The sequence below is a fragment of the Salminus brasiliensis genome, chromosome 4 (assembly GCF_030463535.1).
Source record: "Salminus brasiliensis chromosome 4, fSalBra1.hap2, whole genome shotgun sequence".
Taxonomy (NCBI): domain Eukaryota; kingdom Metazoa; phylum Chordata; class Actinopteri; order Characiformes; family Bryconidae; genus Salminus; species Salminus brasiliensis.
Genome location: NC_132881.1, coordinates 43,435,703 through 43,460,536, shown reverse-complemented (window position 1 = coordinate 43,460,536; position 24,834 = coordinate 43,435,703). Strand labels below are relative to the sequence as shown.

General features: G+C 41.4%; 1 protein-coding gene across 3 annotated transcripts in view; it reads left to right on the top strand.

Annotated features, from left to right (window-relative positions):
- The window catches only part of inpp4b (inositol polyphosphate-4-phosphatase type II B), a 367,851-nt gene that overhangs the window by 11,988 nt on the left and 331,029 nt on the right, over nt 1-24,834 (top strand). For all 3 annotated transcript variants that reach the window (XM_072678528.1, XM_072678527.1, XM_072678526.1), the window contains exons 2-3: nt 947-1,095; nt 15,941-16,003. In XM_072678528.1, coding sequence (XP_072534629.1) covers nt 1,062-1,095; nt 15,941-16,003 — 97 coding nt within the window. In that variant the 5' untranslated portion in view covers nt 947-1,061. The remainder of the gene's footprint in view (nt 1-946; nt 1,096-15,940; nt 16,004-24,834) is intronic.

The following is a 24,834-nucleotide window of genomic DNA, read 5'->3' as shown; positions in this document are numbered from 1 at the left end:
TCTCTCTCTCTCTCTCTCTCTCTCTCTGTGTCTAGCCTTCCTCTCTTTCTGCATCTACCCTTTCTCTGTGTCCCTCTCTTTGTCTCTCTCTCTGTCTTTCTCTCTCTCTCTCTGCATCTACTCTCTCTCTCTCTTTCTTTCTCTCTCTATCTTTTCCTGAATGTATACCTCTCTCGCTCCCTCATTTCTTCTGTCTCCTGTCTCTCTCCACCTGTCTACCTCTTTCTCACTGTCTCTCTCCCTGTCCATATGTCTCTCACTCTCTCTCTCTCTCTCTCTCTTTCTCTCTTTTTTTCCTAAATGTAAACCTCTCTCGCTCTCATTTTTTCGGTCTCTCTCCAGCTGTCTACCTGTTTCTCTCTCTGTCTCTCTCTCTGTCTGCATGTCTCTAGCTCTTTCCTACTCTCACTCTTTCTGTCTCTCTCTCTCTCTCTCTCTCTCTCTCTTTCTCTCTTTATCTGTCTGTCTCTCTTTCTCTTTCTGAATGTATACCTCTCTTGCTCTCTCTGTCTCTCACTCCTGCTCATTCTTTCTGTCTCTCTCTCTCTGTCTACCTGTCTCTATCTCTCTGTCCTTTTCTCTCTCTACTTGTGCCTTCCTCCCTTTCTGTCTGTCTGCGTCTACCCTCTCTTTACGTCCCTCTTCTCTCTTTCTCTCTCTCTTTTTCAATATGTGCGTGGCTCACCTGCTCCTGGGGAGATTGTGAACGAGTATCTCAGCCTTTCACTAATTACTTTTTTTTTTTTTAGAGAGAGAGAGAGAGAGAGAGAGAGAGAGAGAGACTAATGCATAAAACTGTGGAGTGAACATGACACCAGTTCTCCTCTCTCTTCATCTTTCTCTTCCCCATCGTTCCTGTCCTCCTCTCCTCCTCTCCTCCCCCTGTTCCCTCACTCCTGACCCCCCCTCCCCATCCCCATCCTTGTTTTTTCTCCACCCCCTCCAGCCTCACACGCGTGTTAGTTTTCCTCAATGCTGTCTGAGGGAATTCTGTGAGGGATCAGCACCACGGACAGCGCTGGACTGGATTAGTGAGGAACTGTGGGATATTTCACAGTACAATGGAGGCAGACAGTCTGGCAATAGCAGCCACTGGTGAGTCACCTCGCCACTCTTTTTTACTGCACGTCCTTCTCTCCTTCACTCTCTCGCGCTCTCCTCTCTCTCCCTCTCGCTCACTTTCTCTCTCTCTCTCTCACACACACACACACACACTCATGCTATTGGTTCGTTCCTCCGTCTTGTTTCCCCTTTTCCTCCTTCATAACGGTCCGGATCTCTTCCCTATTTTGATGTCTTGATAACAGTCCCATTCTACCTCTCGCTCCTGCTCTTTCTCTGTTTATTCCAGTCCTGTTCTACCTTTCTTTTTCTAACTCTTTCCCATGTCTTGACTCTTCCATGTCTTGCTGTATTTATCACAGTCCCATATTCCCTCTTGCCTTCTCTTTCCTGTTGGTCTCTGTTGATATCAGCCAGATATTCTTCCTCTCTTTTCCTATCTACTCTGTTTCTGTCGGACACATTCTACATCTATTTCCCTCGTTTTCTTTCTCTTTCACATTTTCTGAATCTTCCATGTGTTGCTGTATTTATCACAGTCCCGTTATCCCTCTCTGTCTTTCTCTACTCTGTTGCTATCAGTCTTGTTTTACTTGTCTTTCCCTCCTTTTCCTTCTCTCACCCAATTGTTCACTCCATGTGCTGCTGTATTTATCACAGTCCCATATTCCCTCTCTGTCTACCTCTCTTGCCTTAACTCTGTTTATATCAGCCCCATTTTCCATCTCTTTCCCCACTTTCTCTGTTCATATCAGTCCCATTCTGGTCCCACTCCTCCCCCTCTTTTTCTTTCTAATTCTTCCAAATCTGTTTCCTCCCTTTGTCTTTGAGCTCCAGCTCTATTAATATCAGTCTTCTGTGTCTCTCTCTCTGTCTTCTTCTCTTTCACCTCTCACTCTTCTTGTCCCTCTCTTTCTCTTTTCTTCACCTCTTCCTCTCTTCCTTTCAGTCTGGTTCTCCTCCCCTTTCTCCTTTCCCTCTATTCTCTAGTCTCCCTCTCTCTGATTATCGTCTGATTTCCCCTAACACTGTCTTTACACCAGTCTCATCCTCCCTCTCTTGTCCTCTCTTCCTTTCCCCGTCCCTGTCCCATCATAGTGTGTGTGTGTGTATGTGTGTGACGTTGCTGAAGTCTGGCCAGGGAGAGGTAAATGTCCATGCGTCCCTGATGTGTGCAGAATGTTAATGGGATTAGTGGTGGTGGTTGTGTGTGTGTGTGTGTGTGTGTGTGTGTGTGTGTGTGTGTGTGTGTGTGTGTGTGTGTGTGCTCTCAGGGGACGTTTGCTGCAGGCTCCTCATGGCTCACAGTCCCACGTGCACGAGCACTCGTGTTGGACTGGGACTGGAATGTGGGGGGCGTGGCTTTGCACTTGCGGTTAAATTCTCAATGCCTTACACAGTGTATCTTGCTCTCTCTCTCTCTCTCTCTATCTCTCTCTCTCTCCCCTCTCTCTCTCTTTTTCTCTCTCGTTCAGTTTTTCACTTTATTTAATTGGCATTACTGCTTTACACGCAACATTGCCAAAGCAATTAGAAACCGGCGTGCAGTCCAGCAGTTCTGGAAGTTCTAATGAAATAATAAAATGTCTGCAGAACCGCAGAATCTTGAGGGATGTAACTGTGTACAGATAGATTACTCCGAATGAACAGATCATGCTGTCTAAGCAAATATGAAAATAAAATAAATAAGCAAGTTTTCATTGATGCAAGGCAAACTCAGCCTCTGCAGACGTGTGATGGGCCGTCTGTCATCAGTATTTTTTCATTTTATATATTTATAAAGATTTGGATCACCCATTACATATACACCCCCCCCCCCCCTTCTCCTTTACATGCAATGCAGGGAGGGTGACAGGCCTCGCTCAAGGCCCCAACAGTGGCAGCTAGCCAAGCACGGGTATTGAGCCTGGTGCTCTACCTGCTGGGTCACCCCACCTTCAGAGGTCTTGTGGAGTCCATGCTTCAGATGGTCAGATCTGCTGTGATGGCACAAAGCAACCTTCTCAGTATTACGCAGGTGGTATTAATGTTATGGCTGATCAGTGTATATAAATGCAACATAAATACACTGGTCAGTGGTCAGAACGTTCTGTTTAGTAAAGCTATTGATATGTTGGTTAGTGGACCACCGGTTCGGTTCCGTCATCAGCTCAGCTGAGTTACTTTCATGAAGGACTGATTAGATATGCTAGGGATTGGATGGGAGTTTTTGAGGAGTGTTTATAAGATCAGTATGGGCACTAGCATTCAAAAGTTTGAAAACACTTATCATTTTAATATTTTTTTTGTCATTTTTATTTTAAATAGTTTAAATGCTTAAAAAAGAATAAGTTCATTTAGATTTGATCTACACTTTTAAAATATGCTGGACTAACATTTATTTATTATAATAAACATTTAAAACACAAATATTATAATATTATAAATATATAATTTGTCATTCTTTAAATTGAAAGTAAAAATGTATATATATATATATATATATATTATTTTTTAAATAAGGCATTTATTAAGTGTTTTATAAAAATTATCAGTTATTTTATTCAATATTTATTTTTATTCTGTTATTTTTTAGGTTTTGTTACTGATCAACTGTATTTTTCAATTATTCAATTTATTTTTGCAACATTTTACTTTCTAATTACCAATTTTTATTTGTATTGCTTGTGTTACATTTCCCAGTCCTGCTTGTCCTCAAAAAGACTCAAAATGCACCTGACAAAATCTCTCCACAGTCCATCAATCACAACACCATTTCCAGATCAGCCTCAACTGAGTCCTGGTCATGGTCACCTGTGCACTAGTGTATATGTATATATACTAAGCCGGCCTGTTTGTCTCTCACAGTAGCTGCTTTCCAAAGCCTAGGCTGCAGCCGAGGTAGGGCGGGTCCTCTGTAAAACTCGGAGTTTGAATCCTAAGCCATGCTGGAGTCTATGAGAGCACAATCAACTGTGCTCTTTTTGGTTGGGTAGATGGCTCTCTCTCCCCTCAAGCGATGTTGGCTGGCACAGACATCTGTTAGCTGCTGTGACAGAGCCTGGGACCCAGGCACTTTTCTCTGAGCGCGTCGGCTGCCTGCTGATGCCACATCAGCTGCAATTTGGTAAGTCCTTACCCTCCTGGGGTCGGGAGCATTGCTAGTGCTAGGGGGAGCTGTTGGCAGTTCTACATTGGCAAACATTTGACAAACAAAATTATATATATAATAAAATAAAATATTTTTATTTTTATTTGAATTCAGCTATTTTCTAAACAAATAAAATTTTATATTCAGAAACACTGATTACACACCCATCACACCCAGTTGACATTATGAGGAGATTACATAATCCAGAGACCCTCTTAGTTGGCACTGGTGGTGTTGGGTGAGAGTGTCTCCCTCTCAGACTGTGAGATATTGTGAGACATTTCTCAGCAGAAGGTGCAGAGAGTCCGTCTTCTGTGAAGAAGTGCGGTTTTTCATCTTCTGTTCAAGACATTTGGAACTATTTCTGATATTTCCTTGAAGATGATCTTCCTTTTATCTTCCTGTTTTTGATATGTTATCTCTGTCTCTCGCTCTCCCACTCTCTCTCAGTACCCTGTGGTGAGATAAGAAAGTTGAGAGAAGTGCCAGAACTCCACAATTGTTTGTCAGCCGCCTCCCAAAGTGCTCCGGCTCGGAGCTGAGTGACAGCTGGTTTAGGCGGCAGTGAAGTGATAATGATAAGCGCTTCCATGTGCTTTTGCATGGTTTGGTATTTGTGTGTGTGTGTGTGTGTGTGTACTGTGAATGAAACACTTGCTGACGATTCCACATTTCCATTGAAAAGCTGCGTTTGTTTAGCCCCCCTTGTTGACAGAGCAGAGACAGAAGGCAGCTGTTAGAAACCCAGTTCCACTGGCAGCAGGAGCTCAGGTGACCTAGAAAACTCTCTCTCAAGATGCTACACTAAAACAAACATTAGTCACCCAAAGGGGGGCAACGTGTGAATTAGTATGAGGCGCACACAGTGCCTGCGGCTACACTCAAGCGCGAGCTTGAACTCCGAGCTGGACCTTGTGTTAAACGGTCATCAGACTTATCGAAACTTTCAAGCAGCAGAATTAAAACTGAGGAAATGCAGGACGGCTGCTCAGCTTGAGTGGTTCCCACTTCCAGGCAGTTGCTAGGCTGTTGCTATGTGGTTGCTATGGTACTCCAGGTGGTTTCTGTGGTGTTGCTAGCTTGTTGCTCATATAACTCAGGTGGTTGGTATGGTGGTGCTAAGTGCCAACTAGGTGGTTTATAAGATGTCGCTAGGTGGTTGCTATGGTATTCCAAAGGGGGGGGGTAGCAGTGAGAACACACACTCGGAGCCATGGGCAGCCACCTTAGCACCCAGGGAGCAATTAGGGGTTAGGTGCCTCGCTTTAAGGAGGACTTCAGCCTTAAATGTTTATAATGAATTGACCAATAGAAGTGCTCCAAAATCCCCCAAATGAAATCTTTTTACATTGATGTCCAAAAAATTTATTAATAATTATAATTATTATATAATTTCCCAGTTTGGAGATACAATAACTTTCTGACTTTTATCCACAAATTAAAAATAAAATAAAATATCAATGTGGCTCTTGCAAAAGTTTGGACACCTTCCAGAAACAGGATTTATAAAAGCATGCACGCTATTTCTTTTTCGTTTCCTTATGTTCTGCTCCATCCTCTACAGATCCCTTCAGAATGTGTTTTATTTAATGTCAGCTGCAGAAGCTCCTGTTCGATTATGCTTTTCTCTGCATGACGAGTACACCGTGCTGCTGTCTGGTTAACAGCCACTTCAGGTAATGGGACACTGTGTCAACTGGAAAGGTGTTGTGATCGAATCAGGGCTCCAAGAGACAGCTGAGGTGTGAGGCCAATATCATTGCCATGAGAGAAAGAGAGAGAGCGAGAGAGCGAGAGAGAGCGAGAGAGCAAGAGAGAGCGAGAGAGCGAGAGAGAGAGAGAGAGGAAGAGAGAGATCCCTTCAAGCCCTTTATGGATAAATGGGTCTCGTACAGGAAGGTGAAAATGGAATGAAATTGGAAAGGATGAAGATAAAGATGCTGGTGGGCTGTGGTGGTGGGATATGTATTCATGAAGAGGGTAGGAGAACTGATGAGTGCAATCAGGAGAATGCTGATGGGGACAAGTGCTTTCTGGGCAGAATTAGGAGCCCAGGCTGTCTGTATGGAGGCTGAAATGAGAATAGGACTGTGCTACACTTGTTCCGAATAGGGATGCCTTTATACTGCACTGCAAAGACTGAGAGATTGTCCTACTCTGTTGCAGATCATTTTGCGCATTTTAAGACACAATGCAGATGTTTGCACAAAGAGATTTTTTTCTCAGTGTGATTCGCTGGATAAAAGATGATATTGCGTGATTTACATTGTAGGCTATAACACAGGGAGACAAACTCAGGAGGATGCATATAGGATGGCTTTGAGATAGGAGAGTGAAAAGCCAAGAAAGGAGGAGATGGGGTGAAGGGGGGTGTGAAGTTGTTCGTCACAAAGATGAAGTGAGAAACGGTGTGTATATTAAGGGCCGTGGAGGAGGAGGTCAGGGCATGGTCCTTCTCCCAAAATGTTATCTTATCTTATCCTGCTTTCATTGGAGTAACTGTCTCTACTGTCCAGGGAGGAAGGCTTTCTACTAGATTTTAGTGGAGCATTGCTATGAGGATTTGATTGAGCGTTAGTGAGGTCAGGATGTTGGATGATCATCACCCCACCTTATCCCAAAAATATTGGATGGAGCACCAACCATCATTCCAAAGAACACTGTTCCTCCACTGCTCCACAGCTCAATGCTGGGGGGCTTTATACCCCTCAAGCCCACGCTTGGCATTGTACAGTATGGTGCTAATAGGTTCATGTTTATCTTCTCCATAGAGTCCTATTCTATTCTATTGGCAGTACATCGCTACAGGGACTAGACGAGCTGTGTTCAGCAATGGGTGCAACCCAAAGTAGCTAAATGCATTCATTAGAATGGGCGTCCACAAACATTTGGACATATAGTGTAATTAAAAAAAAAGATGACTAAATCACCTTAAACTGTGAGTTGCCTCCATTCACTTTGAAGGTTAATTGGCCACTTTCTGATCAAAACAATCTGCAGATTTCAATCTTGGCAGCTTCTGGATCTAAAGCTAGCTGCAGGTCTTTTTTTTGGGTCAGCAGTGGGTCATTATTTCGATAAGCTGAAATTAGGTCAGAGCGTTTGCTGCGGCTGAGATTTTCAGAACCGCCGGCAGGTGCAGGTCCAAAAAAAGCTGACCAGCGCATTACTATCAGCTAGACTCAGTACACACGTCTGAATCTGCTAACTTGGTGAGCGTATATGTGTGTGGTACAGTATGAATGAATATGGGTTAAAAATACATCAGTGTGGTCTGTTGTCTGTGCTTGTTAATCAGGCAGAAACGCTAGAGAGGTCACTTTATGGACTTCTAAACAAAGTGAGTGCATCATCATAAGCCGGGCACAGGTGGCCCCGGGTCTTCCCTGGGGGAGTTATGATGGTGGTAATGATTATGAGAGTGTGTGTGTGTGTTTGTTTGCGTGCCAGCTAATTTCTCACAAAGCGTTTGCAGCCCAAGAGATGCTCTCAGGAGAATGGTCATTAGGAGTGCTGATGGATCATCATAGGCTTTATCACTCCCTTCACTGGCCTTTCCTTTTTTTAGCCCATGCACCGACTGGCTCTTCAGCTATTGATAATCAGCCACAATTAACAACTAATCAGCAACAATCAGACTTTAGCCCAAGAGAGCCACACAACATCACTTTCTGCAGATCCTAGATTAGTTCTGTCTGCGAACACAGCATGATCTCTAGTGGCAGGCGTCAAGTGATGCTTAAGTGTCCGGCGAAGGTTTGAGGACGCCTAGCTTTTCAGGATGAATAAATTAAAACAAATAAGGATGTTTAGTTATTTCAGTTTACAGCAGTTCCACACACTGAAGGCCAAGTAGGTTTTTTAGGGGGAAATAATATTTCATGCTAATATTTGTGACAGTAGTAGTGGCAGTGTTTCCTTGGCAACAAGGCCAAAGCCCATACATTTATCCTCCTTGCTGTGATATCAGCATGAGGTTGTAATAAATGGTTTGTCAGTCCCACCCAAAAATGTACTTTTATTTATTTAACAGTACCTAAAATTAACCAATGCATTTTTTGCAACATTATACATCAGTTTAAACCTCAAAAGCCCTTTAAATTGACTTATCCTGTTCCACTATTTCCACTTTTTAGCATAGCTCTGTGATACAGTGATGTCTTAATATGATACATTTGTGGTGCAGCAAATTTTGCCTTATGTTGAAGCACTGTTATGTGAGAATTGGCATTTTTTGCTCCAGGACTCCTTCTAGAGTTGGAGAGTATAATTCACTTGTACTTCATTGTCCTAAATGCAAATCATGCTTTGTGCCCCCCTTCATGGACAGCTGTACACATGCATTTGTTGACAAGCTGAGATATCCAGAACAGTCACTAAAAATGAAAAGTAATATTACATGATTTTACACTAAATAAATATATAAATAAGTAAAGGTGGCCTGGTCTCAAAAGAATTCTTGCACATGTGACTAAAATAAAATTTAGAAATTTAGAACATTTAGATAAATTTAGAATTTGTACAATGTACTAAATATAGATCGACTTTATATTGTTTATATCCACAAATTACTGACGCAACTCGCAGACATGCAGAATTCAAACGATCTAAACAGGGAATGTTTCAAAGCTAACTAAACCTAATTCTAACCTTAACCTAACCTAAACTTAACCTCCTACACCTAAACCAAATTCTAACCATAATCTAACCTAAAATTAACCTTACACCTAAACCTAATTCTAACCTTAACCTAACCTTAACTTAACCTCCTACACCTAAACCAAATTCTAACCTTAATCTAACCTTAACTTAACCTCCTACACCTAAACCTAATTCTAACCTTAACCTAACCTAAACTTAACCTCATACCCCTAAACCTAATTCTAACCTTAACCGAACCTTAACTTAACCTCCTACACCTAAACCTAATTCTAACCTTAACCGAACCTAAACATAACCTCCTACACCTAAACCTAATTCTAACCTTAACCTAACCTAATCTTAACCTCCTACACCTAAACCTAATTCTAACCTTAACCTATCCTAAACTTAACCTCCTACACCTAAACCTAATTCTAACCTTAACCTAACCTAAACTTAACCTCCTACACCTAAACCTAATTCTAACCTTAACCTATCCTAAACTTAACCTCCTACACCTAAACCTAATACTGACTTTAACCTAACCTTAACTTAACCTCCTACACCTAAACCTAATTCTAACCTTAACCAAACCTAAACTTAAACTCCTACACCTAAACCTAATTCTAACCTTAACCTATCCTAAACTTAACCTCCTACACCTAAACCTAATTCTAACCTTAACCTAACCTTAACTTAACCTCCTACACCTAAACCTAATTCTAACCTTAACCAAACCTAAACATAACCTCCTACACCTAAACCTAATTCTAACCTTAACCAAACCTAAACTTAACCTCCTACACCTAAACCTAATTCTAACCTTAACCTAACCTAAACTTAACCTCCTACACCTAAACCTAATTCTAACCTTAACCTATCCTAAACTTAACCTCCTACACCTAAACCTACTTTACCTAAACCTAATTCTAACCTTAACCTAACCTTAACTTAACTTCCTAAACCCAATTCTAACCTTCACCTAACCTAAACATCTTAGCTTCACCTTAATCTAACCTAATCTACATTTAACCGAACCCTTAACCTAACCCATGTAATTGTATTACCACAATGTAAACTTCAACTTCAACTTAAACCTAAACTTAACCTACCTTAACGCAACTTAAACTTAACTGAACCCTTACCATATACCTAACCTAAGCGTTACCATGGTAAAATTTGCTTTTCTTATCCTTTTTGCAGGAGCTTCTGTCCAGTCATTTCTTTTTTAGACAATCAATAGTGGAGAAGAGCAGAGTGCTATAGCTAAGCTGTTCTTCTCACAGCAGTTATTTGCAGGTTATGTGTATTTGGTGAAACCAATGGATAAGAGCTGCAGTGTGAGTCATAAAACCTGTACAAAACACCTTCCTCCAAATGTTCTGAATTTCTTGGTGGGATACACTTTCATTTGTATAGTATGTATGTATTTAATTGTGCAAGATCTTGTTGGCTACAAAGTAAACTTCACCAATTTAAATGTTCTTCACACATTTCCTTCATTTCTTTTACAAACAAATGGTTCTTCTCTGGCATCACTCCGAGACCCTTTGCAGCATCTTTTTATGTAAGACTGTACGAAGTGTTGTTTTTCTCTGTGCTGTTGATTTTGAAATATAGAAGTGGTGATTCTTTTCAGAATGATTGTCTGCCCTCATTATGGGGGTTGTTTGTTTAATGTAATTACACTTTATGCAGTTTAATCCATATTATAATGAAGATTTGTTTGCTCCAGTCTGTTGACTGTTGTTTGATGCCTTTGCCTGTTGAATTGAGCGCTACAGTACAATACACTGCATTGTTGCACTACTAGTCAGCACTCAAGCTGTGCTCTTAACATCAGTTTTGAAAAGAAAATAGTCAAATCATTATTTAGGAAAAACCTGCTCTTCATACAGAGGAAGACACATCGGTGAACATGAAGCTGAGAGTTTTAAAATCCACAGTCCTGGCTCTGGCTCAGTTTTCACCAAACTTGTGGAATTTAACAGAAGCCTATGAATATCAGAGCCTACAGTTTTAGATCTGAATTCTCCAAGGTGGTAGGTTTCCAGGACCAGGATTGGGAACCCCTTCCTCAACCTGTTAATGCAGTAAGGCTTATTACACACTAAGGTGTATTACTCAGTAACTACATGGACTTTTGTATGAACTGGTGGGGCTATTCTTTTCCAATAGACGATTGTAATAAAACGTTCAGCTCACCGGTGGACCATAGGCTGTTTAAGGGGTTATGCCTAAATGCAAGTGCATTTACATCAGAATTATTGGAGGAAAATCATGGCTGAAGGCCCTCCTCCCAAATCAAACATCCTTTAAACTTTATTACACTTTCTTCAGGTTAATCTCAGTATAATTGCATAATATTCAGAAATGTTTTTCAAAAGTGATTCTACTCTTTCTTTTAAATCTTTTAAATCTTCCAAAAAGTCTCTACTTGTACAGATGTACATGGTTGTCAGATCTCTGATTTACCTGTGTCTGTGTTTGTGTTCGAGCACTGTCAGTCAAAAAGAAGTGTTCCGATGTACAGATGTCAGTCACTGATGCTGAACAGCTGTGTTGGGTGTGTCTGAGGGGTATATCTGTTCTTTGTTGATGCAGAACCACAAAAAAAAAGCTGATCTGTCAACAAGCTGCTGCAAGATGCCTCACCGCTCATCAAGGGATGGAGTGTGGAAAAGAAAAACACTACCACCACACAACCAACCACTACACTCTTAACAAAAAGGGCTGTGTATAGTACTGAAGAGAGGTTATTTGACTTGGACGCTTGTGTTTCAGGGTGCTCCCATGTCTGTGTTACCTTCTGGCTCTCTCCCTAATTAGGCTATTATAGTCAGACCTGCCAGAGTTGTCAACATTCTCTCCCCTCTGTAAATCCTTTCAGAACTAACTCTGTCTCTTTACCTCCTCTGTGCAAAATGGTCACGCTACTCATCCAGTCCGACATGCTGGAAGACTGACCACCAGGCCCCCCTCTACCACCATCCATACCAGACGACACACCCTCCTACCACTGCTGCCTGTCTAATGACCATGTTCAAACCTAAATGGACTCTTAACTATCTGCCATTATTATTATTACCACTATTAATCATCAATACTCTCATTACTCTGACCATCACTGTGCCTTTATTAAGCTATACTACACCATGATTATTATATTATGATTATGAATATGTTGCACACCTGAGCAGTACAACAGTCTTGGTGGTTTGGTGACTTTTATCAATCATTTATAAATAGTTCTAATCAGAGTAGGATAGATGGTTCTTCCCAAGCTTTCTTCTTCCAGCTCTGAGGGAGTTTTTCTTCAGCGCTGGCTTGCTCACTGGGGGTCTTAGATTTTTCATGTCTTTTTATGTGGTTGATTGCCTTGTCTTTTACTAATTACTGATTGTGTAAAGCTGCTTTGTGATGACAGTTGTAAAAAGCACTATACAAATAAATTGGATTTAAATGTAATGTAATGCTGTAATGTTCGTTAGCGGAATATAAAGTACCAGTCAAAAGTTTGGACACACTGGTTAAATGTGTGCTGGTTATCATCTTAACAACCTTTAAACCGAATGCTAGGGGCGGACCATTGCTGTGTTTTCAGAGAAGAGGACACTGGGGAAATATGGGTTTCCACCGTAGTTAGGATGTCAAGGTTGGGGAGGTTCAAGTAGGTCTAAGTTATAGGTTGAACTGAAAGCAGCAGATTTAGTCATATCTCTTATCAAGGCTATTCATTGGTTTTGCTAACTGAGTAAATGTGGATATCAATGTATTAATGTAAATTAACATGCTATAGCTGAAGGTTTGAGAGGCATTTCCACCCTGATACCTATTATATGACCAAAACATCTCCTTTCAGTTCAACATACAACTCACAGTAGGTCTTCCTGACACATCCTAACAACATCCTAACTACAGTAGATACCTAAGCGTGTCTTTTTTGAAAAACAAAAAATAAAGTCACCCTAGCATTTGGCTCAAATGTTGTTAAGCTGGTTGTGATCAGCACACATTCAACCAGGGGTATCCACTGTTAAACTGGTACTGTATAAAGCAAGGCAAGCAGTTTGTAAAGCAAAGAAATGTATTTGTAAAGCACTTTTAACAAATGCCATTGTCACAAAGCAGCTTTACAGTATCAGTAATCAGACAAGAAATCAACAACATAAGAAGACATCAAAACCCAATACCCCCAGTGAACAATCGACCTGACAGCAGATTAGATCTAAGTGACTCAGTCGGTTATGCAGAAAAGGTAGCTCAGAGCATTCCAGACTGAGACCCGGCCCCCCACAGCTGCACAGGGACCCACTGCAACACTGCAGCACCAGATGTAAAGATCATAATCTGACACAGCCCAGCCAGTTTTTGCTGTGTGTTCTGTTGCTCTGTGGACTGTTGCTCTGATGAATCAATCCAAACACTGAAGCTGCCAATTTCATATGATTATTCATTTTTAATGTGACCAATGTGGATATGCAGCATCTCAACAACTCGAAGGGGACAGGTTTTAATGTTTTAATTAATGTTTGGTCATTAAAAATAAGTTTTATTGTAGAGAAATATGTATATATATATATATATATATATATATATATACACATTTCTCTACAATAATAACTGACCTCTGCAGTAAATCACCATCTTCTGCTCTCTCTCTTTGTCTGAGAAGCAGTTTGGTCAATGGCTGCATGTACATAATAATAAGTGCATGTAGACCAGGTGTAGTGGTGAGAAGGTGGTGCTTAAACAGACGGGTTTGAAGCTGTAGAAATCTGAACGCTGACATGAAATTAATATGAATTTCTGGACATTTTACACATTTTAGAAATCCCTCCAGATGCAATTTGTAGAGTCTTAAAAAAGGACATATGGTCTAAACTGTGGTAATAAAAAAATGATCAGGTCTGATCAATAACCCAGTGCTCTGACCACTGAACCACCACTTACCAACACTGCTTTTAAAAATGTGCTTTGGACTCAAACTTTCTGAAACTTTGGTAAAACTGTGTTTCAGGCATCAGAGAACATTCATGGCCATTTTTCAAAGGGAGGTCTGGTGTTTTAGCACTGTTTACAGAGCCTACAAAGTAATTCAGTCTTTAGACAAAACATTTCAGATTATGTTTATTTTTATTTATTTTTTGGATAGAAAAAACATTCATGGTCTTCAGGTAGGGAATTTCAGAGCTGTGTAGAAAAGTCACTTTTTTGCCAACTTCCAAAATAAATTCAAGCTGATCTGCAGAAACAAGGTACAGCAGTGTCAGCTCACAGTCATCATCTATAAAGAGTCTACTTCGCCGTAGACTCCGCATTGACTCGGCACAGAAGCAGAAATCAGCCTTTAGACCCATGCCAGATTCTCAGCCAGATTCGTAACTAACATCTGGACAACATCTGTACATCCGAATTGCACCGGAAACTAGCCCAAAAGGCTTAATCCACTAGAGCTTAAGCCTCTGAATGTAGCGCTGACTCTACGTTAGTTGTGTTGCCTGGTGTTTGCGTTGGTCCTGTCAGCTGGCTCTGAGGACAACTGCATTAGTCAGAGTACATGAGTGATATGATGAGATTAGTGGCTTAGCAGGAGTGTATACACACCTCCTGCTTGTGGCCTGTGAGCTTTGAGCCCCCTCCTGAGGCCTCCAGGTGGAGGTGAGTGGGACAGATGGTGTGGGGCAAGCGTCCTCTCTCAGCTGTCTGTCACCGGAGCCACTCATGGCGATGGATGGGCATGTTCTGTCGCTCTGACGCGCGCCGCCGTCTGAGAAATAGATTGCAGTTGGTTTGCATAATCTAAAATGGCTGCCACCATCAATCACTCGGCGTTCAGAGCCTTTATGTCTGGCGCGTTAAACGGGCGACGCAAAGCCAGCAGGGTTTTTTTTTTTTCCCTAACCCTTTTCCCTCTCATTAGCCTTCAGAGTTACTGGATGTCGTGTCTAACCCTGTCCACATTTCAACACTTCGCATCTGTAATAGATAAAGGTCAAATCTAAACACATACATAGAAGAAAAGGTGTTATCCTGTAGTTTGCACACAGTGTTGCTGTCAGGACAAAGCCCTGTATCTACATTTTTTTTTTACATAATTTGAAAACAGTTATTTGCCCTTTCATGTTATGGAGCAGTCACAATTTTCCAAAATAAATGTATATACATTTTTATTTGTAGTTCCTCTGTCTCCTCTTTTTATACAGTTGTGTGAAAAACTTGGGACTGCCTCCTATTTACCTAGAAGGCGTTTTTTCAGACGGTCTGAGGACATTTTGCCAAAAGGAAGTACATGTGCTGCCGAGAGGATATAGCATTTGCCAGCATTACATCTACATTTGCGGAATTCAGCTGATGCTCTTATCCAGAGCTACTTATGAGGTTACTTGTATTACAGAGGTGGGCTAACGTAGTATTAGGAGTCTTGCCCAAGGACTCGCTGTAGCTATAGGTGTAGCGCAGCATAGCCACCCAGACCAGGAATCAAACCCCAGTCTCCCACATGGTGTGCTAGCTCAGTGTCCGGTACTGGCGTTAGCATCACTACCGTGGCGGCCTTGCCCAACATTGATACCTTCACATCTAAAAACTAGTAAATATGTGGTCTACGTCTTAAGGATCTGAGAGGACGACTTTACCTAAGGTGCTGATACTATGACCTGAGGATCGCTGGTTCGATTTCCAGGTCATTCTGCCTACCATCAGCAGCTGTAGCCCTAAAGAGCACAATTGGCCTTGCCATGTCATACTGTGCCAAACCTCTCTTTCCCCACATCACTTCAGCGCAGTGCTGGCTGGCGTGAGTAGCTTGCAGCTTCCCTCCGAGTGTGCCGGCAGTTCAAAAAGAGGCGGTGGCTGGTTGTGCATGTATCAGTCCTCACTCTCCCAGTGTCAGGAGCATTATGGGGAGAGTAATAACAAGTGGTTTGGGTAATTGGCTATCTAAAATCGGGTGGATAATTGGGTAAAAAAAAAGAAAAAATACCACAACATTTATCCCAGTGCTTTAGTCTCAAGAGTGGACTAGCTGGGAAGGTACGTTCTGGACTTGCCACCTTTTTTACTGCTCACAGGTTTTTATGTTTGTCTCTTTGTTTTTTTTTCCAGCCCCTCCATCTCACACTGGTGTCATTCTGATCCCGAGACTTCCACACCTGGAGTTTTGTCTGGGTAAGTCCAACTGATCTAACCTCTCTCTCTTTACTGACTAGACAGCATGTGGATAGTCAGTGAAATTTAGGTTGAGAATAAGATTGAAATTTTGAGTTATGGATGGATCTTGTTAGATTGAGTATTTTTATGTAGTTCAAATCAGGATGTAAAGAATTCTGACATACTGTAGAGATTATATATTACATATTATATCAAATATCAATATCAGTGATACTGTATAATGTGTTAATTGTCATTGCAATAGTTCTCAGTGTTAAAAGCACAAGATTAAGGAACTTTTAGAGGTTCTACAATTTTTAATTGGGCCTTTATGGAGCCTTCACTGGTCCGGACCATGCCTTCATCTTATGATGATTTGGGAGGAGGCTGTTAGAAAGGGGTGGAGAACTTGGATGGCTTCTACTTGTGGTAGGAAGCCAGCCCTCTTCTGATTTGTGGGGGGCAGGAATGATAGACGACAAAAGGGAGGTGACGTTGTGGTGGAGATTTGCACAGACTTGTTGCAGAGATAAAATTTATAGGACATTAGATTAGGGAGGAGGGGCTTCAGGCATGTTGCTCCTCCCAAAATTGTGTTATTTCCTATCTCAACTTCAAGAAAAAGCGTTAGACTAGATTAGAAAGGGTGTCCATAAACATTTGGACATGTGGTGTATATAGTATTAGAGAGCGCAAAGAATGGTTAATTCTCTCTTTAACTTTAATATAATAAAGTGGGTGTTACCAAGTGGTCCTAGTTTTGAGGGATTATCTGGAGTGATTATTGATGACGGAATCTGTTGCTTTGCCCAGTCCTCTATGAGCTGGGGGTTAGGTTGCTCTGCATGGTCAGAAGAAATGATGCCATAGCTGGTAATCCCGCTGAGCGAGTCTTTCTCCATGCAGCTATTTCTGTCTTCTTTCAAACCAACTGTCACTTCAAAGACACGGGCATTTCTGAATTCACAATACTTGGCAGCTCTTTTCCAACAGAATGGAATGTTTTATATATATATATATATATATTTATTATTGCAGTACTTTTTCAGTGTGTTTTAAGGTCACTTCTCATGTCTCAATGTGTGTGTATGTGTGCATGTTTCATCTACTTCCATTTCCTCTCTGAAGGATCGGGCCGGTGCTTTATATACTGAAAGCTTTTTGTTCTCTCTAGTTTTTCAATAAATCAGAGGCTCCTGCATGGGCTAAAAGATGGATCTTTACCTTCTTTACTATATTTTATGGAAAATGTATTTCTGACAATCCATTCAGAGACTGTAGGCCCTTAATTTCTTAGCAAAGTTGCTATTTCTGTATCCCAGATTGTTGGTTGATTGGGATCTCAGAGGGAAGAATCGAATTCAATCCTATTACAAATGTAGCCTAAAGTAGCATGGACCTGAACGGGGCAATGGTCTGATTGTTGCCTCTATTATCAGTACAACACTGCAGCAGCGCCCTCCTGTGGCCATGTTTCTCTTGACTAGGGTTTGATTCCTACGCCTCGCAAGCACAACACCATACACTAATAAGAGTCCTTGGGCAGGACTCCTAATTCTAGCTACTACCATTTATGGGATGGTCATTAATGCTGAGATTTCTTATCCCATGCAAATCAGCCATGCAGTCAGAGTTTTACAAACATCCTGTAGTAAAATTACATTAGTAACTATGTGGTCTACGTCTTAAGGATCTGAGGGAAAGGCTTTACCTAAGGTGCTGCTACTAAGACCTGAGGATTGCTGGTTCGATTTCCAGGTCATGCTGCCTGCCATCAGCAGCTAGAGCCCTAAAGAGCACAATTGGCCTTGCCATGCCATGCTGTGCCATATATCTCTTTAATGTAGTAAAATTACATTACTCCACCCCCCCCCCCCCACCCCTCACGTAACACCAGTCCTGTCTCAATTGGGCTTAACCTCCTGAGACCTATACTTTTGCTTGGACTTGGATGTACTGGTCCATTTTTTAATGATGGGGTTCATTTATGCTAAAAACAATGTTCTCATAATGTCCGCAGGGTCTCAAGAAGTTATGAGTGTAGCTAAGAAAGCACAGGTCAGCCACACTTCAGCACCCCTGCTGTACAGAGGGTCAAGTGCCATCCTCCAGGTCTCAACAGTGGCAGTTTACCAGACATAGGTATTGAACCTATACAACCTTGTGATAAATAACCCAGCACTCTATAGACTGAACCACCACTACACCCACCTGCAGATCCACCATCTGTGAGAGAGAGAGAGAGAGAGAGAGAGAGAGAGAGAGAGAGAGAGAGAGAGAGAGAGAGAAATAAACAGATGGAGATGGTGAATGCATATGTTTAGAGCCTCACCACACTATAAAGTGCACTATTAAAAAGCAACCAGGATTGGTTCATGCTGTGCCCATCCCCATCCACCACACACACACACACACACACACACACACACACATATACATATATATATATACACCAACCCCTATTCAAGACATATCCGTCTTAGAAATGCTGATGACAGGGACCTGGGACCTGAATGCTTGCCTGTGCACATGGCTGACATTAACTCAGTAAACTGTAGATAAAGTGTGTCCTCTGGCACGTTTCCAGCAAGGGGTTGTTGTGCGGTGCTCTTAAGGCTGAGTGTGTTGGAGTGTTTTTCTATTACTTCTTACCACTTCAGAGCTCCTTGCGTGACTGAGCTGCTCCCTCTTAAATTAAGGGCACTTCGTTTCTGTGACTATAGGCCTTCCTTAAATATTTATCCATGCTAGAAATGAAATTACTTGCTTTATAAATATGTGTTTTTATGGGCTCATCTGCCGGCATCATCACACAGTCCCTTTGGTGTTTGGTGTTGTGGTGGAATTGCTCCACATTAGTACCTTTATAGTCATTAGTACAGCTATAGTCAAGACAACAATTGTGTACATGTACAGTCAAAATCTGGACATTAATTAATTCAATTTATATTATATAATATATATCATGCCTAAAATTAGAATGCAGAACAGGTGCAGAACATCAGCTGTAGATGATCAGAACATGGTTTGAGAGGACTCTGGAGGAGTCTGTCTTATTTAAACCTCAGACATTTAGTCTGGTCTGCTCTTGATTGTTGAAGTGAGTGGTGAAGAAGATCACCATGGCCAGATCCACAGAGCTCTCTGAGGCCTTCAGAAATAAGGTTATAGCTGCACATGAATCTGAAAAGGGTTTTTTAAAAAGGTCTGAGTACAATTAGAAATCTGCCCTTCCACTTTCCAATAAATAATTTACAAGTCCAACATGGCCAGATCATGCAGTCCCAGCAAGTTCAGTCCAACAGCAGATCACAAAAAGCATAAAGAGGTCTCCAACAATCCTAAAATGTCATCACGGGATCTACAGGCCCCACATGGACTTGTTAGCTGGGCTGTTTCTCTGCATACTCTGGATAGCTTTCTTTCATCCATTTTTTTCAGTGGCTCTGCAGTGTTGAGAATGACCCACTGCCCAATTAATAGCTGCTTTGTGGTGGTCCTGTGGGGTTCTGACCATTGCAGAACAAACAGGGTGAAGATAGCTAACAGAGTATGCAGAAAAACAGATTGTAATGGGGTCAGTGAGTCTACCCCATTACCAGGTTTATGAAAGGACTCTGGGGCACACAAGTCATTTTTTAAATATATTTTTATAAAAGCCTAGGTAATTGTAATTTAAATAATAGTGTGATACTTACCTGTGACATAGTCTTTTATGCTGATCCGTAGGGGAGTGTGGGCACCTTCCAGGGCTTCCCTTATATCGGCTGGTAGAGCCCACGGCCTTGTGCAGAGGGAGGGGGGGAGGTGGGATCCGGGAACCTGTGGGAAAAGATAAAAGTAGGGTTAACCTGATAAAATAAATTATATATGTTTACCGGTATATATAATTATGTACTGTATGTTTTGTGTATTTAAACACCCCCCAGTGCCGGGGAATGGTAGGTTAATATATGGGGCTGGTCTTTGTACTTCTATAAAGGAGGGGGGTCATTCTGGAGTGGAAGGAAGGACAGTACATGGTCGTGTCTATGTGGCCTCGTGGCCTCGGACAGAATCTGGATGAATTAGTAAAAGAAGCTATATGAATAGTTCCTAAATGAGGCAAAATTGTATTGGTTTATTTTCCTTTTCTCAGTTTTTCTTTTCTCTTTTTCTCTTTTTTTCTCTTGATCTTGCAAGCTTTCCAATAAATATCACATAGTGTGAAATCTACTCCCCGAGTCTGACCTGATCCTTGCAGGGCGAAACCTGCCCTCCTTAATGGAGCGCTACCCAAGCTGTGAACTCTAATATCCCACATGTAGTGGCAGTGGTGGGATATGAACCTACGCTTCCACAGAGACTGTAGTCCGGACTTAAAGAACTACATGGTAAGTGGGGCTGCTAAAATGGACAATGAGTCTTAATGTTGTGGCTGACCGGCGTGTATACACTTTATTATTATGGGCTGTAATTAATCATGGTTAACGCAACATTTCTGTTAAACCTCTTGGAATTGTATCACTGTCCAAATACTAATGGACCTTATCGAATATTAGTTAACACTGTGCCTGAAGGACATATTCCTTTTGTGCCTCTGTTCCTGACTGGCCATCACCTGCTTGTTTATATAGTGCCATGATGATGAATCGAAGGGTCAGATGCACAGAAAGTGCATCACCAGGTCTGTCAAAACCCACACAGATTAAAAAGAGCACTGTTAATGGACTGTGTGTGTGTGTGTGTGTGTGTGTGTGGGGGGGGGGGGGGTTTTGGTAATTGCTGTGCTAGAGTGAAAAGACTTGCTGTTTTCCTCCTTGGAGAAGCAGAGACTAGCTCAGAGAGCTGTGGAGATTTGTACAGTGAAACGAGACTAAAGTAATGAAGGCTCAATGAGTTGGCAGTGATAATGATGGCACTGGAGAGGCCTTGTCATGACAAGCAAGTCATGCATGTCAAATAAAACAATGAGAAGGAGACACACTCATTTTTGCCTCTAATTAACTATTTAAGAGGCTGATATTACAATAGAAGAGGCCTTGATACTGTGCGCTCCTCCTAGATTGCTGGAGAGACTTCTGTAGCCTCTTGTTTCTGCAACACAATGGAGGTCTGATGTTTGGTTTCAGGGTTGTAAAGTTTCTCACTGAATGGCACTGAAGAAACAAAACCAACTTGCAGTCACACAATATGTCCAAATGTTTGTGGACACCCTTTCTAATGAATGCATTTAGCTACTTCAGCTTGCACCCATAACAGCTTGTCTAGTTCTTTTAAAGAAGTACCGCTAATGGATTATATAGGACTCTCTGGAGCAGATAAACATGAACCTGAACCTGATACTACCAGGTGTGGGCAAGAGGGGTATAAAGCCCCCCCAGCATTAAGCTTTGAAGCAGTGGGACAGTGTTCTCTGGAATTATGGTTGGTTCTCATTCAATACTTTTGGGATGAGCTGGGGAATTGTTTAAGGATGGGGTGGGGTTGTGATCCTCCAACATCAAGGTTACTAACACTCTTGCCACTAAATGCAGTCAAATCTTTACATCAATGCTCCAAAATCTAGTAGAAAGTCTTCCCTGGACAGGATAGATAGTTTGTCTAAAATGAAAATGAGGAAGAACTTTGTTGTCCCAATACTTTTGTCCACATAGTGTAACTAATTCGACTGTGTGTGGAATCTAAGTCAACAAGGGCAAAATCATCCTCTTCATCCACTATGTATCAGTTAATCTCATCTAATTTTCTCTGTCATTTCTCCACAAGGCTAATGCAGGGATATTCCTCCAGATGTATAATAGAACAGATTGAGTGTCAGACTAGACTTGTCTATGATGCCAGATAAACACAAGCAGACAGCACAGATCCTCCCCAATTAAGATTGTTTCGCTAACAGTTTAGGTCTCTTGTAGTGTGTCAGTGTGTGTTAGCATTGTAGATGTTGGTATGTGGATCTTGATGTGGGCATTTGTCAGAATTTCTGCCATATTAGCTTCTTGCGATGTCCCATAACAGGTCAACTCTCCATGAGCTGAAGCTAAAGCTCAGTTAGATCATGCAACAAGACAATGACCAAAAGCACACAAGCATGTCTACCTCACAATGGGTAAAAATGGCTTGTTTAGAATGGCCTAGTCAAAGTCCTGACCTCAATCCTACGTTGTGGCAGGACCTGAAACATGTAGCTCATACTTAAAGGCCTACAGTTCTAGTATAGCCACATGCTTTTGCTGTTGTTATATGTTTTATTATCGAGTGACAACACAGAGGAGGATGCGTTCCCTGATTTCCCTGAGTCTTGGTTCCTTTCAAGGTTCCTTCTTCTTTCTCTGAGGGAGTTTTTCCTACCACTGTCGCCATTGACTTGCTCACTTGGGGCTTGGACCCGGATTTCTGTGAAGCTGTTAAAACACTATATAAATACACTTGAATGTAAACTTCCTCACCAGCTTGTGAGTGTGATTGCAGATATTGCTGCTAAGATGGGTGCAACCAGTTATTGAAAGGGGACAATCACAATATCTATAATATTTTTCCCTCAGGGTACCTTTTACTCATTACTAGGTTTGGGTTTTAGAATAATGTACAAATTCAGGAATTTAGGGGGGGCAAACACCTTTTCACAGTCATTTCAACCCACCTCCACAACTTACTTCACTGTGGGCTACTTTTCTAAAACACTGCTTGCTTGCTTGTACCTCTTAGTGCTGGTGAAATCAGATGATTTTGGGAATTGCTTTGCTGTAAACCATGTAATTACCATTAGTCGAATGCATAGTGTGTTTATTAGCATGTAGCCTGTTTTCACATAATAATGAAGGTGCAGGTGGAACAGTTTGGGCGTAGTAACGTAATGATCTTGTTGCCAAGGTGCACAGTCAACATGAATATGTATAAACCTATTTATTTATTTATTTATTTATTTATTTATTTATTTATTTTTTATTCGTTCATTTCTACTCTTGTTTCTGCCTTAGAAATAAATCAGGTCATGCCTTTGTCTCTTAGCATCTTTGAACAATCAATGGGGACAAAAGAAAGAAACTAAAGTGCCAAAAAGCAAGGGAAACTCAAATTATTTATTGCATAAAGAACCATTCAGGGTACAGCTAGCAGTGAAATGCTCAAGCAATTGTCCGGCCACATAAAAAGAGAATAAAATGGATAAAAAAAATAGATCAGTCATATAAAATTTATAAAGCTAAGAAATATATAGATACAGTAAGGTAAGGTAAGGTAAGGTACAAAAAAGAACAAATGTATACCTACACTATATGTCCAAATGTTTGTGGACACCTCCTCTAATAAATGCATTCAGCTATACTTTAAGTTGCATCCATTCCCATTGACACAGTTGTGCAAATGCACACATACACACACACACACACACACACAGCTTGTCTAGTCCCTGTAGAGAAGTTCTGCCAAAAGAATTGGACCTTATGGCTCCATGCCTAATGCCAGGTGTGGACTGGTGAGGTACAAAGCCCCCCAGCATTGAGCTGTGGAGCAGTGAAACTCTAAAACTCTGATGAATGATGGTCGGTGCTCCATTCAATACTATCGGGATGAGTGAGTGAGTTGGGGATGACTGTGTCCCAATACTTTTGTCTGTGTAGTATATCTTCTTTAAAAATGATATCTTCTTTAAGGTGAGCATCTAAAAGTGGTCTATCATGCTCAAACTTCTTAACGTTCCCCAGAAGAACAAACACACAGCTAACACAGTGTAAGTGTGTGATGTTTCAGGCTAAATTTGCTGCAGGATCAGGTTGGATTTATTCTTTTTTTTTCCCTCAGATATCCCATCCAGCATTTTCTGCTGACATAGAAAGATGGATGTATTGTATTCCTTATAAACTGCAGATTGCTGTAGAGTGGTGCATTCAGGTCAAGCTTCTTGTCAAAGGTTAAAAAAAAATAAAATAATTGTTATTATTGCTATTATTGCTCCCATGTCAAATTTAGTCCTGACCAACTTCAGAAAACCAACAGAGAAAACTACAGAAAAATAGTGATAAATCTCTCCACAGAAAAGACCAGCACAATTTATTCTGCCAGTTCAGAGTAAATTCATCAATACAGTACAACTACTGTAGATGATAGTTAAAAGAGAATTATAAAAATGAGGAGACAACAGAATAGACTTCAGACTGAAGTTCCTTCATGTTGTTTGGGTTCTGACACTACAAAACATCCCACTACCTCCACCATGTTTGAAAGATGATATGCTGTTCCTATTGGGAAATGAAGGATACCTTATATTCTAGATGTATAAAGGAACTGGTGTTGCCCAAAAGGGTACACCCCAGGTCTGTCAGTAGACCATTATTCCAAAAAAAATAGGGCCTATCCAGTTTTCCCTTTTTACTTTCAATTTGGTACTGCCAATTAACCCATCCCTACGTAACTCCTCCTAGTACTAGCAATGCTCCTGACACTAGGAGGATAAGCCTTAACACATACCTCCTTCGATTTTTGTGAAGCCAAATCTTTTCAAACTGCCACCAATGTGGCATCGCCGGGCAGCCGACACACTCAGAGGAAATCACTGGGTCCCCAGCTCCACCACATCAGCTAACAGACACCTGTGCTAACCAACATCACTTCGACCAATTGCGCTCTCTCAGATGCCAGCCACTGGCGACAATGGGGCATTGCTTGACCCCTGGCCGATAGTGGTAGCACATTAGTTTCTGTTGGGTCGCAAAGCGGCATTGCTTGACCCCTGGCCGATAGTGGTAGCACATTAGTTTCTGTTGGGTCGCAGTGTTTCTGCCTTCTCTCCCATGAAAACCACTTTTGCCCATCCCTTTTCTTTCTGTGATGTGACAAACACTGACCTTAGCTGAGGCTGCAGAAACCTA